General features: G+C 35.2%; 1 protein-coding gene across 8 annotated transcripts in view; it reads right to left on the bottom strand.

The window, feature by feature from the left end:
* Positions 1-17,406, bottom strand: part of SUGCT (succinyl-CoA:glutarate-CoA transferase) — a 315,620-nt gene that overhangs the window by 170,184 nt on the left and 128,030 nt on the right. For all 8 annotated transcript variants that reach the window (XM_086844708.1, XM_086844682.1, XM_086844700.1 and 5 more), the window contains one exon: positions 11,585-11,687. In XM_086844708.1, coding sequence (XP_086700834.1) covers positions 11,585-11,687 — 103 coding nt within the window. The remainder of the gene's footprint in view (positions 1-11,584; positions 11,688-17,406) is intronic.

The raw sequence follows: 17,406 nt of genomic DNA, 5'->3' as shown, positions 1-17,406 counted from the left end.
CAGAGTATACAGAAAAACCAAAAATGGGCAGTTTAATTTGCTACTGCAGTTTTCAGCATGAAAGAAATCACATATCCAAAACCAGTTCAGTAAAGTCATGGAAAGATGGGAATTCCTAAGTCTTTTAAATCTAAGGGACCATAACAACATAAGAATTGGGGAGAGGGATGGGAGAAGAGGCAGGTGGTGTTTGCACATCCAGGTTGTAAATATTCTTCTCACTTCCATTTTTCAGGGGAATCAGGAAAAAGAGGGAGAAGATTACAAGATCTGTTATTACATAACTGCTTTAAAGTTTTTCTCAAAGCCTGTATCTTGACTGGCACAGAGACCAACAGTTCTAGAGAAACAGGTGTCTTAAGCATCACAGGAAGGAGTAGAGAAATCCTAGCTTCTCTCTTTCTCATTTGTGAACCTGTGCAAATACAGTATCTGAAGAAAGAAGATGTGCAGATACAAAATGGTGTTTCTGTTCATGCCTCCTTTGGGTGTGACCTGAGGACTACAGGAAAATGCATTACAGTTGCCTGTGCTATGCCAAGAGAGCATCAGACTATGTTTAGAAAGAAGCTTCTCTTCATAATCCAGCTCATGCAAACACAGAGAAATCCCTCAAAATGATCCTTGTAGGTTCTTAGCCTGACTCTCCAAACTCTTCGATCACCAATCCACACAGCTCATCACAGAAGAATATAATGTTTGCAACATTGGTAGAAAAACATGAGAGAGTAACTTAGCAGTGTTTGTTTGTTTTTATTTTTTTTTTTTAACTTACTGGGTTTTTTTCTTAGAAGTTAAACTGGGATCTATGGTGTAAATACCATCTGCTCGTCATTTCAATGTATTCTTTTGACTTTCTCTTACAATTTTTAAACTTGGCTTCAAATTCCTGATTTCTGTTTTTCACTTCTCTTAAATGTGAATCAAGATCTCATATTTACTACCATTTACTACACTACCTTCACATTGCAATGACCTTTCATGTCATTTCATTTTAATTTTCTTATTCTGTGAACTATGAGGAGTTTCAGGCATCATCCAAAACAATTAAAATTCAGCTGGGTCCTCCCAAAGTTCTCTCTGTAAATCTGATCAAAATCTGGCTTTCTGTTGTTTAGTTTTTAAATTAACAATAAATCTATATTGCTTTTCAGGACTTAAAAAATGTTTTGAAGAACACCCTGATCAAAAATATTAATCAAGATTTATGTGTATTTCAACAGAAGTTTTATGCTTAAAACATATACTACAAAATCACACAGTTTTTCATTTAAATTGTTATAATTAAATGCTATGGCTGCTAACTAGCCAATTCAAATTGTGTGAAGAAAATTTCAACATGTGGCTGGCTGCTCCGAGTGTTGACATCCGAATGCTATAGGCAATATCAAACTTAGAATGAATTCTTTAAGACAATGGTTATGTTCCTGGCCTCACTGGCCATGCACAGTGAGGAAACACTTCCTGCTTCCTCATAAACTGTCTGCTTGAATCTTAATAGAGAGCTACATGAAACCACTCAGAGATGAGAGAGAAAATGGCAATGACAGAGAAAGCTTACCTGACTAATTAACGCCTTTTTGTGGTGGTTGGAAATCTGTATCTTCAAATACCCACTCCTACTCAGCCTACACACTTGTCTTCTCATGGCTCAGATATTTCTCCTTGTTAGTAAGAGGCATAAAACTAAAAGAGTACATTTTCTTTAAATGTTACTGCATAACTACAGTGTAAAATAAACATGTCAGCGTCTCATCTGAAAATATCACCTTTTTTTTCAGCAGTGAGTGGGACTCCAAGATGAACTTAGGCTAATGAGTGTGGGAAATCTTGTAATTTCAGGATGACAGGCCAGGGTCAAGGCTTGAGCTAAGATTTTTAAATCAAGTTGAGCACTCAGGTAAAGCACCTGAAGACCAAATTGTAAGTAAAGCCAGATTTGCATGATTTCTGCAGTTTCAGCACACTTTCTGTTGTTGTCATTGAATTTTCTATTTTATTTTCTTCCTTGCTGGAATACATGTATCATCATCTGTAACTAAAATCATTTGAGATTCTGAAATATGTATTCTCCATAATATCTTTAGTATTTTCTTGCCTACAAAACTTAACTCAAAATACAAAGCTTCACCACACCACTTATAAATAACTTTGTAATCAATATAAGTAATAAAGACCAAGGATAAAATCTAGCCCTTATGTCCTCTGAGAGAATCACAAAAAATCTCTAGGTTATATTCGAATAAACTCTGAGAGAACTTGGTTGCATTTATTTTGAAAAAAATTTAAAAATTGTAGGAAACATTAAAGGCAACACTTTGTTCAAAGTTATACTGACACATGTCTAAAATTTAATCTGAAATCACAGTGTTTATTAATGATTCTACTTAAAATTTGCTTAATAAATGAAGTCACATCTACTTAAGAAAAATATTTTAAAAGAGACAATGTTGTTTTCTTACTTTATTTTATATACTTATTCGATTTGAGCCAAGCGACCAACAGTCATGGATAGTCTCACAACTTCCATACTGTGGGGAAAGTAAAGAATGCCTGTTTTAACTCAATATTACTTTGTGGTGATGATTCACTGAATACTCAGATTAAAAAAGAAGTAAAATCAACTTCTTCTAAAGAATCAATTACTTCAGCATATAAACTCACTTCAGGCTGAGAGACTGCATGAGATAGGCATGTATTTGTATTCCTTTCTTTCCCATACATGTGAGAGTCTTAACACTCAGCAAATATTACATAAATGCAACTGGGTTAATTAAAAACTCTCTTTTGACCCTACAGTTACACAGGTTATGCAAAAAGAAATGAGGGCTGGGTTCACACTCCGTAGGGAATTTCTCAGACCTTACACATCATCTAGCTCAATAAACCAAAGTTTGATGGCCTTATCCTGAGCATACTCTGGTAGCATGAAACACCAAACACAAATTATTTGAAACCAACGGATGCTGCTTTGATGAGCTACAAGGTTAGGGAACCAATGTGTAACTCCTGCAAGCCAGAAGCTAATCCAAGAGTCTGAGGCACAAGGGACATGTAGACTCCTATCAGTGAGGCCCATCAAAGACTGAGAGGTTTCAAAAACAGGCTCTTTTCTTCATACCCAAGCATGGCCTTTTGACACATGTGATTCTAGAAGGAAATGCCCAGAAGGGCTAGGTGACCATTCATGTCCTTGAACGGCCATGACTGCAAAGTAATTTTTAAACACAACTGAGTATTTCATGAGAATGGATCTCTTTTTTAAGAACCTCATATTCTTCATAACCCACAAATACTTTGATCACGCTTTTCTCAGTGAAAATACTTTAGCTAAAGACATACCGTTCATATATGTACACACTTAAAAGGGCACCAAAAAAATTGCTGCTCCTAAGCATCATTTGCTATGGATGCTAGCTTTGGAACAGGCTGCAGGGAGCTGCAGAAACTGCTGCTCCATGGCCTCTCAGTCCTGCCTGAGAAGCTAGCCTGGGAATTCAAAGGAGGATTTCAAAACAATCCTCAGAGACAGAAAACAACTGCCAGGTGCTGTTTGCAGTCTCTTGTTTTCCCTTGCAGGAGGGAGTCAGAGGAGTTGTGTGCCACTGACCAATGATAGTGATGTAGCACTTTGTTAACCAATAAGAGTTTCCTTTCTGTACTTTCCACGTATCTGTCTATAAGACAGGGCTGAAGCAATAAACTGAGGAATTCTCGTGTTGTGACTCCCTTGAGAGTCCAGTGTCGTTCTTTATCGCCGTTCCCAATCGGAACAACAATTTGCTTGTTTGCACAAAGAAATCACAGTGCAATCTAAGTGGATGCTCAATTTATTTCCTGTCAGGCTCCTCCATCATTCAGTAAAGATGTTCAAAAGTGTTGCTCTTTCTTATAAGGCCTTATTTTGATATACATCAGTTAAATCACATGATAAAAAATTTAATTCCCCAACTTTTCTGGTGCTCTCACATGAGAAGTTATATTTTATAGAAGCATAACTACTGTGCCTTTACAACACTGCTTCTCAGAGTTCCAACTTCATGGCTATGAAGCCAAAATAGAGAAAAATAAGAATAGACCTACTATGTTAGTTTTTTCATTTATTTTAACACCATCACATTTTTTAGGTGCTCCAATAACACTTTAAACAGTTTCATTTACATCCATGAGGACTCAGCACTGCTATGTATTTTACATGTAGGTACTCAGAACATGAGGCACACACATGAAATGACCTTTTAATGTTTTGATTGAAGTGCCTTATCCAAAACCATGTGGAAACCATGTGGCAGATGCAGGAAGAGATTCCTGTCTGGCATTCAACTTCCAAAAAACAGATGCTATATTTCTGCAACTTCTTACCTCTTTCACTTTTTTATAGTTTGAATCAAATGAATTAAGAATTTGACAGACAACAACCTCATTCAGAAGGCAGACTAAATGCCTTCCTAATGATCAGTCAGGTCTATCCTGCATGCTTCAGGGAGATGGTACAGCAGAAAGCCATCACTTCTTTTAGAAGTATAACAATGTATGTGAATTACAAGTCCTACATTAAAATTGGTGGTGAGTTCTCAAGTTCTCTAAATTGGAACATTTACAGAAATCAAAATTCAAGCATGGGAAAACCCTAAACATTTGATCTAGTGTAGTTAGACAATTTCTTATCTGGGTCTCAAGCCAAACTGGCACCTTTGGGATCACAAAATTTATAAAGGACTTGGGGAACATGTGGCAACAGGTGAAACATGCACTGTGTGGGACTCCAGTCCTCCTTACTAATAGCCAGCTCCTTTCCTCTAACCTTAAAAACATGGAACAGAAAAGAGCATATCTATAACCCTGCCATCAACTTTCTGCTCAATTCTCTTGGAGAAAGAACTAATTGTCTAAAATGGAGTAGAAGATCTCCCAGGCAAAACCCAGTTGTCAGAATACGTTGGTATGGTTAAAAGAAAACCTTATTTCTGGAAACATTTATCCCACATGAGTAGGTCATTTTACCAGAAATGTTTCCAATATACTTGAGATTTAAGCAGACAACCAGCACTGGAAATTCTGTAAAGCTAAAGGCAAGCAAAAACAAAACCTCCTAATAGAAATTGCTGAGCTACTCGTTTACAACAATTTTTCTTATCTAGACAATAATTGTATATTAAATGTGTGTACAGACAAAATCCTGTCATTAATGTAAACATACAGGTTTTTTTCAAGACTCCTCCACTATAAGCTCTCCATGAGTCATTGTAACAGGGGCAGGCCATGCACAAACATGGCACAGTCATGGAACAGATTTCACTACAGCCAAAATTTAAAACACACTTCCTATTACAATACTCCTCATACCAATGTACAAGTGCTGTTTAATTTTGAGACTTTCCTATAACATCTGGATATAGAACTCTCTCATACTACGTATATACTGCATAATTGCATATATGTGAAAATCACATACTTCAAACAGTACTGGAATTGGATTTTCCATTTTATTTCTTTGAAATACGTTCCATTTCTTAATGCATTCTCCTTTAGAACAGAATCTACTTTTATAAAATTCCCACAGGCCAAAAGCTTGAAAACATTTGTAATTGAGTAATTGAAACATTTGTAATTTTGTAATTTAATCAAGAGAACTACTCTTGACAAAATCAAAAGCTTGAGTATGACTGGTGGTGTAGTGTTTTTCCATTGCGCAGAATTTAAAAATTGAAATAAAAATTTGCCTTGAAACACCAAAGCCAAGCAGTTTACATTTTCAACTTAGCAGGAGAGGCATGAATACAGGAGAATTTCTGATTCAAAGTACAGTTTAATTTTAGATGTGTTCATCCAGTTGTTTCACTTTCAATGAATTGGCATTTTTAAATGTAAAAACATTCCATCATAAGATTTCCAACCAGTTTTAGTACCTATTTAATAGACACATGAAAAATTTAATTCCTCTCTTGTCTGTTAGGAATTACTTCCAGACATATCATATTACCTCAGGCCTTCAATCAGCTGCTTTTCAGTTGCAGAAACCTCTACATGTAAAAAACCTCCCTACAGTATTATTAACCTGAATATAATTTCATTCATCTTGGGACAGTCTTCAATATGCCACAAAAGTGTATTTCAACCAAAGAATAACAATTAAAATATGGTCATATTGAAAATAAAAAAAGCAAACAAAATAACCGCCAACCAAAATCAAACTCAAACCAGCACCAAATCCCATAAAATTTAAATTTTTTTAAAAAAAAATACAACGAAAAACACCCCCAAAACAAAAACACTCTGCACATTTTATAATTTTTCTGTTTTATATGTTGAAAATACTGAATGTAGAAGCTTTTACCAGATGCTAGGAAATTTTTGCCAGTATGCACACAAAATTACTTCCAAAATAAGAGGCAATCTGAAGGTTAATGAAAAAAAAATGAACTACCACCTTCATATGTTTCCACAAATAATAAACTTAAAACATCAAATAATTGGCAGCTATCAGATATTTCAATACTCAATTTTCTGTGACTTTTTTTTCTGAGGCATATTCAGAGAAATGGCTAAAGGAACTGTAATGGCCTTCTGGGACAGGAAGACTATGGTTTCAGTAAAAAATGTTAAATTAATTTTTATAGTGATTCAAAGTCAGGGAAGGGTTGTTAAGGGATGGCCTCTTGCCACAGGGTGGAGTTTTGTTATGGTATCCTTTTCGAGTCTGCAGGTGTTTGGCAGGAGCTGAAATCAGGGCCAGCTGTGATATTTCAGCTCCGATATTTCCCTCCCCATATTTCTCAGAAGTGATACATCAGGATGATGTCTTACACCTGATGTACTCAACTTGTGTGGTATGACTGTAACTGTTGGGAGGGGCATGGGGGAAGTGCCACTGCATGGCTTTCCTTTTATTTTCAGCTGACAACATTGATATAGTAAAATTCATCAACGTGAATGGATTTAATATAGTAAAACACCAGATTACAATTTACTAAACTGCCCATTTCTTATGGGTTGTTTTGTTGCTTCCTGTATATGCCAGTATTTAATTAAAGTAAGAACACTGTATAAAAGAATGTGGAAAGAAATTACAGTGAAAAAAAGGGAAGAGTAATGTTCTAAAGAAAAAAAAACAAAACAAAATAAAAAACACCTTCAGTCGCCTCACTTAACCAGCAAAGATCTTTGGTCTTGCATACTTAGCTGCGGTACAGTGCGTACCTGTTTTTGTTTTGTTTTATCTTTTGGGAGAATTTGAATAGTTTCTATTAAAAATGGTATTCTCTTTTAAGTTTGTTTTGTTTGGAAAGCTTCAAACCACATTGTATTTCATACACATATTCCCCAGGGTATGTTAAGTGGGACCATACTGAGGTCACTCATAAGATTTTTAAATGTTTTAAGAGTTCGATTAATGTTTGTACTATCTTGGCCCGGTTAAAAGAGCACATTTTTTAAAAATAGTTTTTAAAAGTTCCACTATATAAATTTTCATTAAAATAGTCTATACTGTTCTATTAGGCATTTGTAGGAACTTTCACAAACATTCCTTTCTCCCTCACATTTTTAAAAAATTTGTTCCCTTAACTAGTCAATCTCCTCCTTCTCTCAGACGTTTTCTCCATATATGCACTAGTACACGCATACGTCTCTCCACCGACTGATTGACTTACCAGTACAAATGCCTGTGGTACTCATTTTAACTTCACAAATGAATAAAAGATTATAATCAGTGGGAAAAGTGGACATTTCACTCCATTCATGGAAAAACAGTATCACCTGGCACTCCAAGTTAGTTGAAAGTTGAAAAAAGAAATTTCCTGTTTTTTGGCAGCTCACTTGGAGTCCAACTGAAGCTGTTAATGATATTAGTGAAATGTCCTGGGATCAAAAAATATGTTATTTTATCTCAGTTTATAGAAGGAGTTATATAAGCCACTCCCAGCCTTCAGAGCTCTGTGGTCCTTTTAGTTAAAGTAAAATTTGAAAACACAACCTGCCTGTAGCTAATTGAGTTCCATTAGACCATTTCAATAATCTCCTGTAGTTGTCTTTCCCCCAGCTTCCTCACACGTGCTTCTTGACATCCCTTGCGTTATTCCAGCCCTCTCCTAGGATTTCTGTCTTCATCTGGTACCAGCCTAGAGCACCCTAGAGCACTGACAGCTGAGCTGATATCCATGCACTGCATCTTGGTCACTAACAGTGCAAGACTACACTTACAATGAAGGGTGTTTCTATTATGGATATAAAAATCCAAAGATCAAAGAGGAAGATAATGACGATAAATGAAGTAAATAAAACATTTAGATACAATCATGATGGTAACATACAAAATTGAAGATATTAGCAAAGCCTGTGTATTATCTATTAGAATTAGATAAGAATTGGGCTGAATTGAACTGTACAGGGTTTGACGTTTTTATGGACTCTTCACAATGGTTGAAAACAAATGGCAATGAGAAGCAGATAACTGTGCTATGGTCAAACAGTGTTATGCAAAATTAAAGAGTTTGACATGTCATACAGTATCAGTATGCATGGTTATCATATGCAAGTTGAGCGATAAGTTGAGTTCTTTCTTAGAACTGCAATTTCTGATCTGAATTGAGTATGAGAAAACCACATTATAATGGGAGCACTGGGAAGAATTATTACAAAGTTTGGGTGAAAATCTGGGTTTGGGTTTACACATAAGAAAATGGGTGGATTGATGAGTAGGTGGATAAAGAATTGGTTGGATAGTCACATCCAGAGGGTATGAGTCAATGTCTCAGTAAGACATGACATTGGTGACAAGTGGTGTCCCTCAGGGGCACTTACTGGGTCCAGAGCTATTTAATTTCTTCATCAATGACAGACAAAGGGATCAAGGGCACCCCCAGGAAGTTTGCAGATGACACCAAGCTGAGTGGTGCAGCTGACACATCTAGAGGACGGGATGTCATCCAGCGCACATCTCACATGTGCTTGAGAAATGGGCCCATGGGAACATCACAAAGTTCAACAAAGCCAAGTCCAAAGTTCTACACCTGAGTCAAAGCAACCCTCAGGATCAATACTGGCTGGGGCATGAGAAGATTGAGAGCAGCCCTGCCAAGAACAAACACAGGGAGTTGGTGGATGAGAGGCTGGACATGAGCCAGAAATGTTTGCTTGCATTCCAGAAAGCAAAATATGTCCCAGGCTGCATCAAAGGAAGTGTGACCAGCCTCTCAAGAAAGAGATCCTCCCCTTCCACTCTGCTCTCATAAGATCCCATCTAGAGTATTGTGTCCAGCTCTGGGGTCCACAATATAGGAAGAAGAAAGTTGGAGGAGTCCAGAGTGCAGTGAAGTTGATCAGAGGGCTGGATGGAGCACTTCTGCAGTGAAGAAAAGCTAGAAGAACTAGGAATGTTCATCCTGGAAAACAGAAGGCTCTGGGGAGTCCCTTTTGTGGCCTTCCAGTACTTAAAAGGGGACCTAAAGAATTTTTAGTGGGACCTGTAGTGATAGGACAAGGGTTAATGATTCTAAACTGAAAAAAGGTCAATATAAATTAGCTATATTCAAGTTTTTTTGCAATGATGGTGGGAAAACACTGGAACAGGTTGCCCAGATAGGTGGTAAATGCCCCATCCCTTAAAATACTCAAGATCGGGCTGGATAGGGTTTCTGATCAACCTGATCTAGTTGAAGATACCCCTGCAGATTGCAGGGCTGTTGGAGTAGATGACCTTGCAAAGGTCCTTTCCAATTCATAATATTTTATGATTCTGTGAAAAATCTTGCTGTGATTAGACTATGTTCTTGTTGATGGATGCTGGTTTTCTCCTATTATACCTGGGATTTCATAGTGCAGAGGATACCTAGATTGGAGTCTCTCAGGTGCTAAACATCTTCCCCAGTCAGCCTTTTTTTTACCTGCTTCCTTCAAACTGAAAATACCTGTGAGAAAATGCTCTTTCAGAAATGAAATAAAGGTATAACATACAGCTATGCACAAATATTGGCATTAAATTTCCAATAGCAATGTCCAGGTGCCATGTATTTTAAAGAAGGGTGTAGAAAAGAAGGCTTTAAAGCAGTTTCATGAGGAAGAGATTAGTATGCCCCTTTACAGGAAAATATTTCAAAAAACCATGCCATATCTAACTGCAAATCACCATGATACCTTTTATAGGTTAGCTAACTATGTTAAGCAATAACCTGCCATATACATAAAAATATAATATATATAATTATAATAATACATATGCGAAAAATGTTATTTAGGCAAATTCTAACAAGACCAAGGTCGCCAAGATAACCTCTTTCCAATTCGGGAGGTAACAGTCCATGACATATAATGTTTTAAAAACAGTCTCTTTCAGAGTAGACTCAACTTCTTAAAATTCACAGCATCAAAAAAAAGCACAGAATATTTTTCCAATGTTGCCCCAAGTAGAGCCAAGTCTGAGTAAAATACTCTTGCTGTATGTTCTTCAAAGCTCAACTTTAATCCTTGTGAAAGTTATGAAGTGAAAAATTTGGCCCATGCATGCACTACAGCACGATACTACATCATTCTAAGGAGAAAGAGTGTATTTATTCAATAAAGAAAAGATTCTTTCCCCACAGTCACCTAACAAATATTATTTCATGACTAAAATATAATAATATTTATAACAAATATTTATTATAAACATATTCTTTCATGACAGGGATTGCTTTGCCTGCTCTTATTTTCCCAATGGAACAATCACAGTCACAACAAACACTTCTGACAACAGACATGTACAAAATCAGAATAAACCAAATGAGTCAATAAGAAATCATTTCTTCTTGCTATTCTCTTTGGTAAAAATCAGCTTAGAGGAGAGTCATCACACACTAGAAAAGTCATAAAATAGTCAGTTACAATACTCAAGACAGTATAATTCAGTTTATCTTGGGCCCTTTAACCCATCCTAAGACAGAGAGTAAAAAAGCAGGGGAGGCATCAGGGAATATGAAGAGAAAATAACTCTACAGATACTAAAATATAAAACTATTGTTTCTAATTAAACACAGGTGTAATCCAGTATAATATTTAACATTTAAAATAGATACATAGGTGAACTGTTTTCAACTACTGAAATCAGGCAAATAAAAGATTAAGATTCTTTCTTTATATGGATTTTGTGCTTAATTTTTCTTTTTCCAATCAAAATGTTGCCCATTTTTTCAAACAGATTTTATTTTGGTTATCCATAGTCCATACAGAAAATTAGTTCTTTTGGGGTCTCAAAAAAGGTGCTTCTCTGCCTATTTATGTGATAAAACGCAATTATATACTATATCATGATTTCTTTCGCAGTTTTATCAGGCAGTTTTGAAATACAGACTCTCTATGTGAGACATGGAATACCTATGGTTTAATTTGTTGTGGCAAAATCTGAGTTCCCAAGCATATAATTCATTTAAAGATCTGTCTTTATTTCTTAATATGACATACTATTGGCTGAAACTCAATCCATCAAAAACCTCTCAAGTCCCATTTTAAGGTAGCCAAAATCAGGTCTGGGTGGCAGGAGGAGCAATCATTACTCAGCATTTGCAGAAGATGTGTAATGATGTATGGAAGAGACTTGGAGAGGACCAACCTGAGGATCTGAGAACACTTGCTGCATGTTGTTGATTGGGCCATATGGAACCCCGCTCCCTTCAAAGAGCTGCAACCACTCAGTCGTCGCTTTTTCTGAAAACCTAAGAGCAAATAAGAATGAATGTGGTTTCAACACCATACTTTCAGATTCTAAGGAATGTATAGCATGTCTCCTTCCTCTCTCACTGCTTCCATGCTCCTTCACTGATTTTTTTCCCAGTCAGGGAATAAAATAACAAAAATGTACTACCTATGTTCTTCAGAAATGCCAAACCCAAAGGCATAGGGGAAGAAGTATCTCTGAAATGCCTTCCATTTCTATCTGATCATCTGAAGCAATGCAGGAATGATGCAAAGCTAAATTTACCATCAGTTTCAAATAACGATCAATGGGTTTCCTCCCTTCCTTAATTATACTAATGTACTTCACATTTGTTTTCCATTATGTACATACTTAACAACAAAAAGATACAGTGCAAGTACCATACAATACTGGGTCATTAAAAGCTGATGTAAAGTATCATCAAAAACATACATCAGGATTGAAAACCACATTTTTAGATCAGATAACAAGACTGATCACATATTTATTTGTTGTATGGTCATACAACCTATCCTAAGGACACCCAGTTCAGCATATATAAACAGTGCCTGTATGCTGGGGAACACATTGCTCCATGTCTCTGTATCACATGCAAAAACTCATTTTATTTCTTTCTAAGCATTCAGTTTTATATCTGGTAACACCACTCTATTTCCCTGTTTTGTTAGACAGATTTTCTTTCCTCATCTGCCTACTAAAGTTGCGTACATGAAGAAAACACACCATTGAAACAATACCAGTCACTGAGAGATGGTATTTTCTGCAGCTATCTGGGATTCCAAATAAAAGGTGAACTTACTTAGAGATAGTATTTTAAATTTCAGGAAGATAAATACCACAGAAGCCTACCAGCTTATTAGAAATCAAAGATTGATTTCATGATATACCCAACACTGAAAAGAAATTAGATGAGATTTAAAGACTTGATGGAAATGAAATTAATAGAAACCTTTAAAAGGGACACTCAATTACTGGTATTATATAGCTACCAGTTTGCTGTTCAAGAGTAATTTGGAACAATGTCAGTAACATTCAGCTTTACTTTTAGCACAAAATATGGATGGCCCTTCCTCAGAGATAGAAGTCTTATTCCTGAAGTCAACAAACAATTCTGGAAGAAATGTAAGCAATAAAAAATAAATAAATAAATCAAAATAAAAGGCCTTAAATGCACAAATGTATTATAAAATGAAGCAGGACTCATGAAGAAATGAAGCACAACACAGCATAGCTTCTAAATAAAACAGATAAAAGAATACTGCACAGTCTAATGATATGTAATGTACTTCATTGAATATTAAAGAGATTTCAGGGTAAAGATGTAATCAGCCATAAAGACAGTGCTGCTGTTGAAGCCATCCAAGGTCTACCCAATTTAGTGCTCTGTTGCAGCCAAACCTAGAACCAGGTACATTGCAGGAAACTGGTGGAAAAAGTAACTCTATAGAAGCAGATAACCTTCCTTCCTCAGTGTCTGCAGCTATTAAGAAACCGCAATTTTAGTCTAAAATACAATTTTTATTTCCCTGTTGTTGTTCCCTCAACAACAATTCTCATAATCCGTATATTCTTGTTATTCTTAGCCCTCTACTATTAAGGTTTGGGGCTCATACCACTGCACAATGCAAATAAGATTCACATGCAAATCTTTTTCCCTTCAGTTACACATACTGTTTATATAAAACTATGCTGTTCTCTGCTAGCAACAGAGATGCTTCATATTTCATGACCCAATAAATCTCTTGTTGTAAATGGAAAACTTTTTTCAGCTACTACTTTTTGACACTTCAGATTCTACTATCTCACTTTTAACAGGATAGGACAGCTGCAAGAGGAATCTTGGACTCAACTTCATAACCATGGTGCCGAAGACAATTATTGCAATTCTCAATGTATGTATCATATTCAGTTGAACTGTTAGTAATGAATAAGTCCTGCTATGTTATGTTCCTGCACTTCTCTTTAAGAAAAAAAAGTTTATAAATATCTTCCTAAAAAACCCAAAACTTTTGCATTTAAAGGATAGCCTGAAAATTAAGTCTTTTCAATGGGAGTATCTATAATTCATATCTCTATAACCAGTAGGCTACTTCCCAAAGTTGTGGTAAATCTGAATAATTTTCAAGATATTCAAGATAAAGAATAATTTTCTTCTTTAGTTACACCATTGTGAGTGACTCAATATATTGTGGAGTTGTATACGTACATTGCAGAACCTTTGTATATGTTTAGCAAAATTTCTGTGATTCTATATTAATTTCTACAATTTCAGATTATGCTTAGGTTTTTCTGCCCTATGTAACAGGAAAAAACCCAATAACACAATTTTGTAGAAAAAAAAGAGATTGTCTATTATCCTCAAGGGACACGCACAGCATTTCCTCTTGAAACTGAAACTCTGTATTTAACTCTGATGTAAAATAGCTTCCTTTATTTGTGTTAGAGGCAGGCTGTTGAGAGCATATTGTTAAGCAAACTGTTTAAAACCAAAACAGAACATCACCACTGCCAATAAAGGTCTAGTATTCTGATTTTGAGAGCAACAGCATGCAACTATTTTGCTCATTCAACTATGTTTTATATATTGAAACATCTGCTGTACATCATTAAGGGAGAAATACTGTTTCAAGAATCTGATAAAAGATAAGGCATGGATAAAAAATGTTAATTTTTACCTCTCATGTCAGCTGTACAAACTTCAATTTTTTTTTTTTTTTTACTAACCTGTATGTATTATTCCCTCAACAAATACAAATTGTGATAATACTTACACAAATAAATACCATAACCTTTACTTAAAGTGAAGGCCTGATGTTTAGGTTGCTAAGTATCCATTAACAATATGCTCAGCACTCCAAAATAACAAGAGAAGACCCTCAGTAAAAACTTCCAAGTAGAAGATCAACATTCTCTTCTGAAAATGAAAGTTCTGTCAGCAGGAATTTAGAAGATCTGGCAAATCCTTTTTCTCTTAACACATTTTAAAATGTGTATGCTTTTTCGTTCTTTTTAAAAAATATTCTGCTTTGTATATTTTTCAGTTAAGGAGAAGAAATTATTGACATTATATACACACACATAAATAAAATCACTGTGATGGAAACATACTAGGCTAAACAATGGTCCATCTTCCAAACCTGAGCTAGTAGGAAAGAAAAAGAATCCAAGACTGTAGATCATCCAAACTCTTAAACATGACACTTGCAAGAGGATCTTTACCTCAGAGATACTCAGTGACTGCAGGAGGGCTCAACACTGTTCACACTACAGCTTCATATATTGTCAGATGAGTCCCTTTTCCTGTAAAATTTTCCATCTGCTACATATATATATAATCACATAAATGCCCTCTAAATTATCTGTGATTTATTTGCAGAATTATTTTAAACCTGTAACTTAGCTTTCTGCAATCACTACCAGTATTTTAGAAGTTAAAAAGGATTTTCTTTTTACTGTACTACTTTGTGGTATGAAGCTCAAATTCAGGCTCTTTCTGAAAGATCTGTGATCTTTCAGAAAGATGCTTTCTGAAAGATGCTTTCTGAAAGCATCTGTGAGAAAGGAAGGATATGTACCCCAAGGAGGAACAAACCCATTCCTAGGACATCTACTGCAAAGCCTGAACTGAGGTTTACTTCCTGAAGAGGTCAAAGTCTCCATGATGACTAATTTGCATTTTAAGCAATACTCTAAGCCTCCTCTGCACTGAATTACACAGCACTCACGAAGGTACTGAAGTTGCAGTATTGAAATGAGGCATCAAATTCTGGAACATTTAACATTAAATGCATTTCATGCTTTAAAATGTCTTAAGAATAGAAAGCATGGCATAAGCTGAAATAATTGAAATTGGAAGAAATCCAACTAAATATATTTTTCTTCAATTAGTAAATCTAGCAGGCATCATTAAATGAAATCATCTAAATTTAAACTGTACACTCAGCAAATTTATCAAAAAACATTACAGCACAATATAAGAAAAAACCTCCAAAAGGCAAAAAATTAAGTATAAAACAAAAAAAGTTTTACACCTTGTTTTCTTACATAAACTACAAATGAAGTAGTGCTTCTTAAAAAGCATGATCTGCATTCCCTTCTGCTTTCTAACAAATTTTAATTAAAATAAAAAAGAAAGTAAGAAATGAATCTTTACCTATAAAACATAAAAAGAATGTCTGCTTGTGCAAGCTAGAGGAAATGGTTTTAATGAGTTCATGTATTTTAATAGTTCTTGGGTGTGTTTCTAAGTTTCTCATCCTGATAATTGTTAATTTGTTTCTTTTTTTTTTAGCAATATTCTGTCTTTCAATGAAACAAAAATTTAAAAAGCTTGAATGAATCCACTTTGTGTGTATTCCATTTTCTATGTTTCCTAGGAAACCTTCAATCCTTGCTACGTCTCATGTGGAAGGGTAACCATGTTTCTCTAACGGATGAAACCATCCAATTCTACATAAAGTAAGTTTAGAAGAACTACTGAAGAAAAATACTGCTCTTTTCTACAGAAAACTAATGGCAATTAATTTAGAGAAATTTTTTTGGACAGCTACCAAATACAGATGGAACAGCAACTTCTAGGATTAGTAAGAGCCTTTTATGTGTGGTCAGTCACAAAAAGTTCTTCTGTTCTTGCTAAAGTCCACAATAGCATTCCTGTGTTTTCTAGCATAACCCAAATCTGCATCATGGTTTTTGTTTCATTTTGTACTATCAACAATCTCTTCACTCCCAAATACCTACAGTATTTTCTCTCTTCACTACCAAACACCTCTTTAATTGTAGTTAAATGAGTAAGAGAGTTGGTACAGTTTCTTACAGTAGCATCTATGGAAGACACTATACAAAACAAAAGTCCTAGAAAATATTTGTTTGGAAAATTCAAAGAACTGATCATTATCCTTTAGTGTACAGTGAATAGAGAATTAGTGTTTTCAAAGTGAATATTACAGTATTTACTTCATAGTCTGTAAATATCTCTGTTAGTGTCTACTCTCCTGTTACTAGTGGATCACTGGGAAAACCACAATGGACAAAATATTAAAATATTTGGGATCAACATGATTGTACTGACAGGTTTTGCTGAGAGATATTTCAACTACTTTAAAAGATGTCACATACTGTAGATTATAAGTGGTAGCTACATAAAATACCATCTGGAGATTTGCAGGTACCACAAATCCAATTTATATATATGAAAAATTATTCTATATTTCTGCATGCTATAAATATTACATAAATAAACCTTCACCTTTATGCACAAAATTCGTGCCAGAGATTAATGGACTTTCTCGTTCCTCTATCAAGATTTGTGTGGTGCTTTAAAATCAGGTATGATTTTTAAGGAGTGGTATACCAGGCAGAGGGAAGCACATATATCTTGTAAAATATATTTCTTATGGCCACTGAGTAGTTAATCCAGCATGTAGAAGAACTAGTTCTTTTTATAGTCAGATAATGTTAAGCTGTACACATTAGAAATAAACTACTTTTCTCCAACCTTCCTCTGTTTTACTCAAGTACGAAAAAGGACCATAACTTTTATAGTTATGACAAAAGAAGTGCAAATCAACTGAAAATCAGCTAGGTATACACACATCAATAAAAGTATATTGAGAAGGATGAAAGGTTGCATTGATTTTGTGGCTGGTTTTCTTTTAACGCAAGGGGACTAAAAAGCTAATGAGGGTCAGGTCAAAAAGTTCATTTAAAATCCTTGA

This window comes from Cyanistes caeruleus, chromosome 1 (genome assembly GCF_971803275.1).
Source record: "Cyanistes caeruleus chromosome 1, bCyaCae1.hap1.1, whole genome shotgun sequence".
Classification (NCBI taxonomy): Eukaryota; Metazoa; Chordata; class Aves; order Passeriformes; family Paridae; genus Cyanistes; species Cyanistes caeruleus.
Note: the sequence above shows the minus strand (reverse complement) of the source record. Positions and strands in the feature narration are given on the sequence as shown.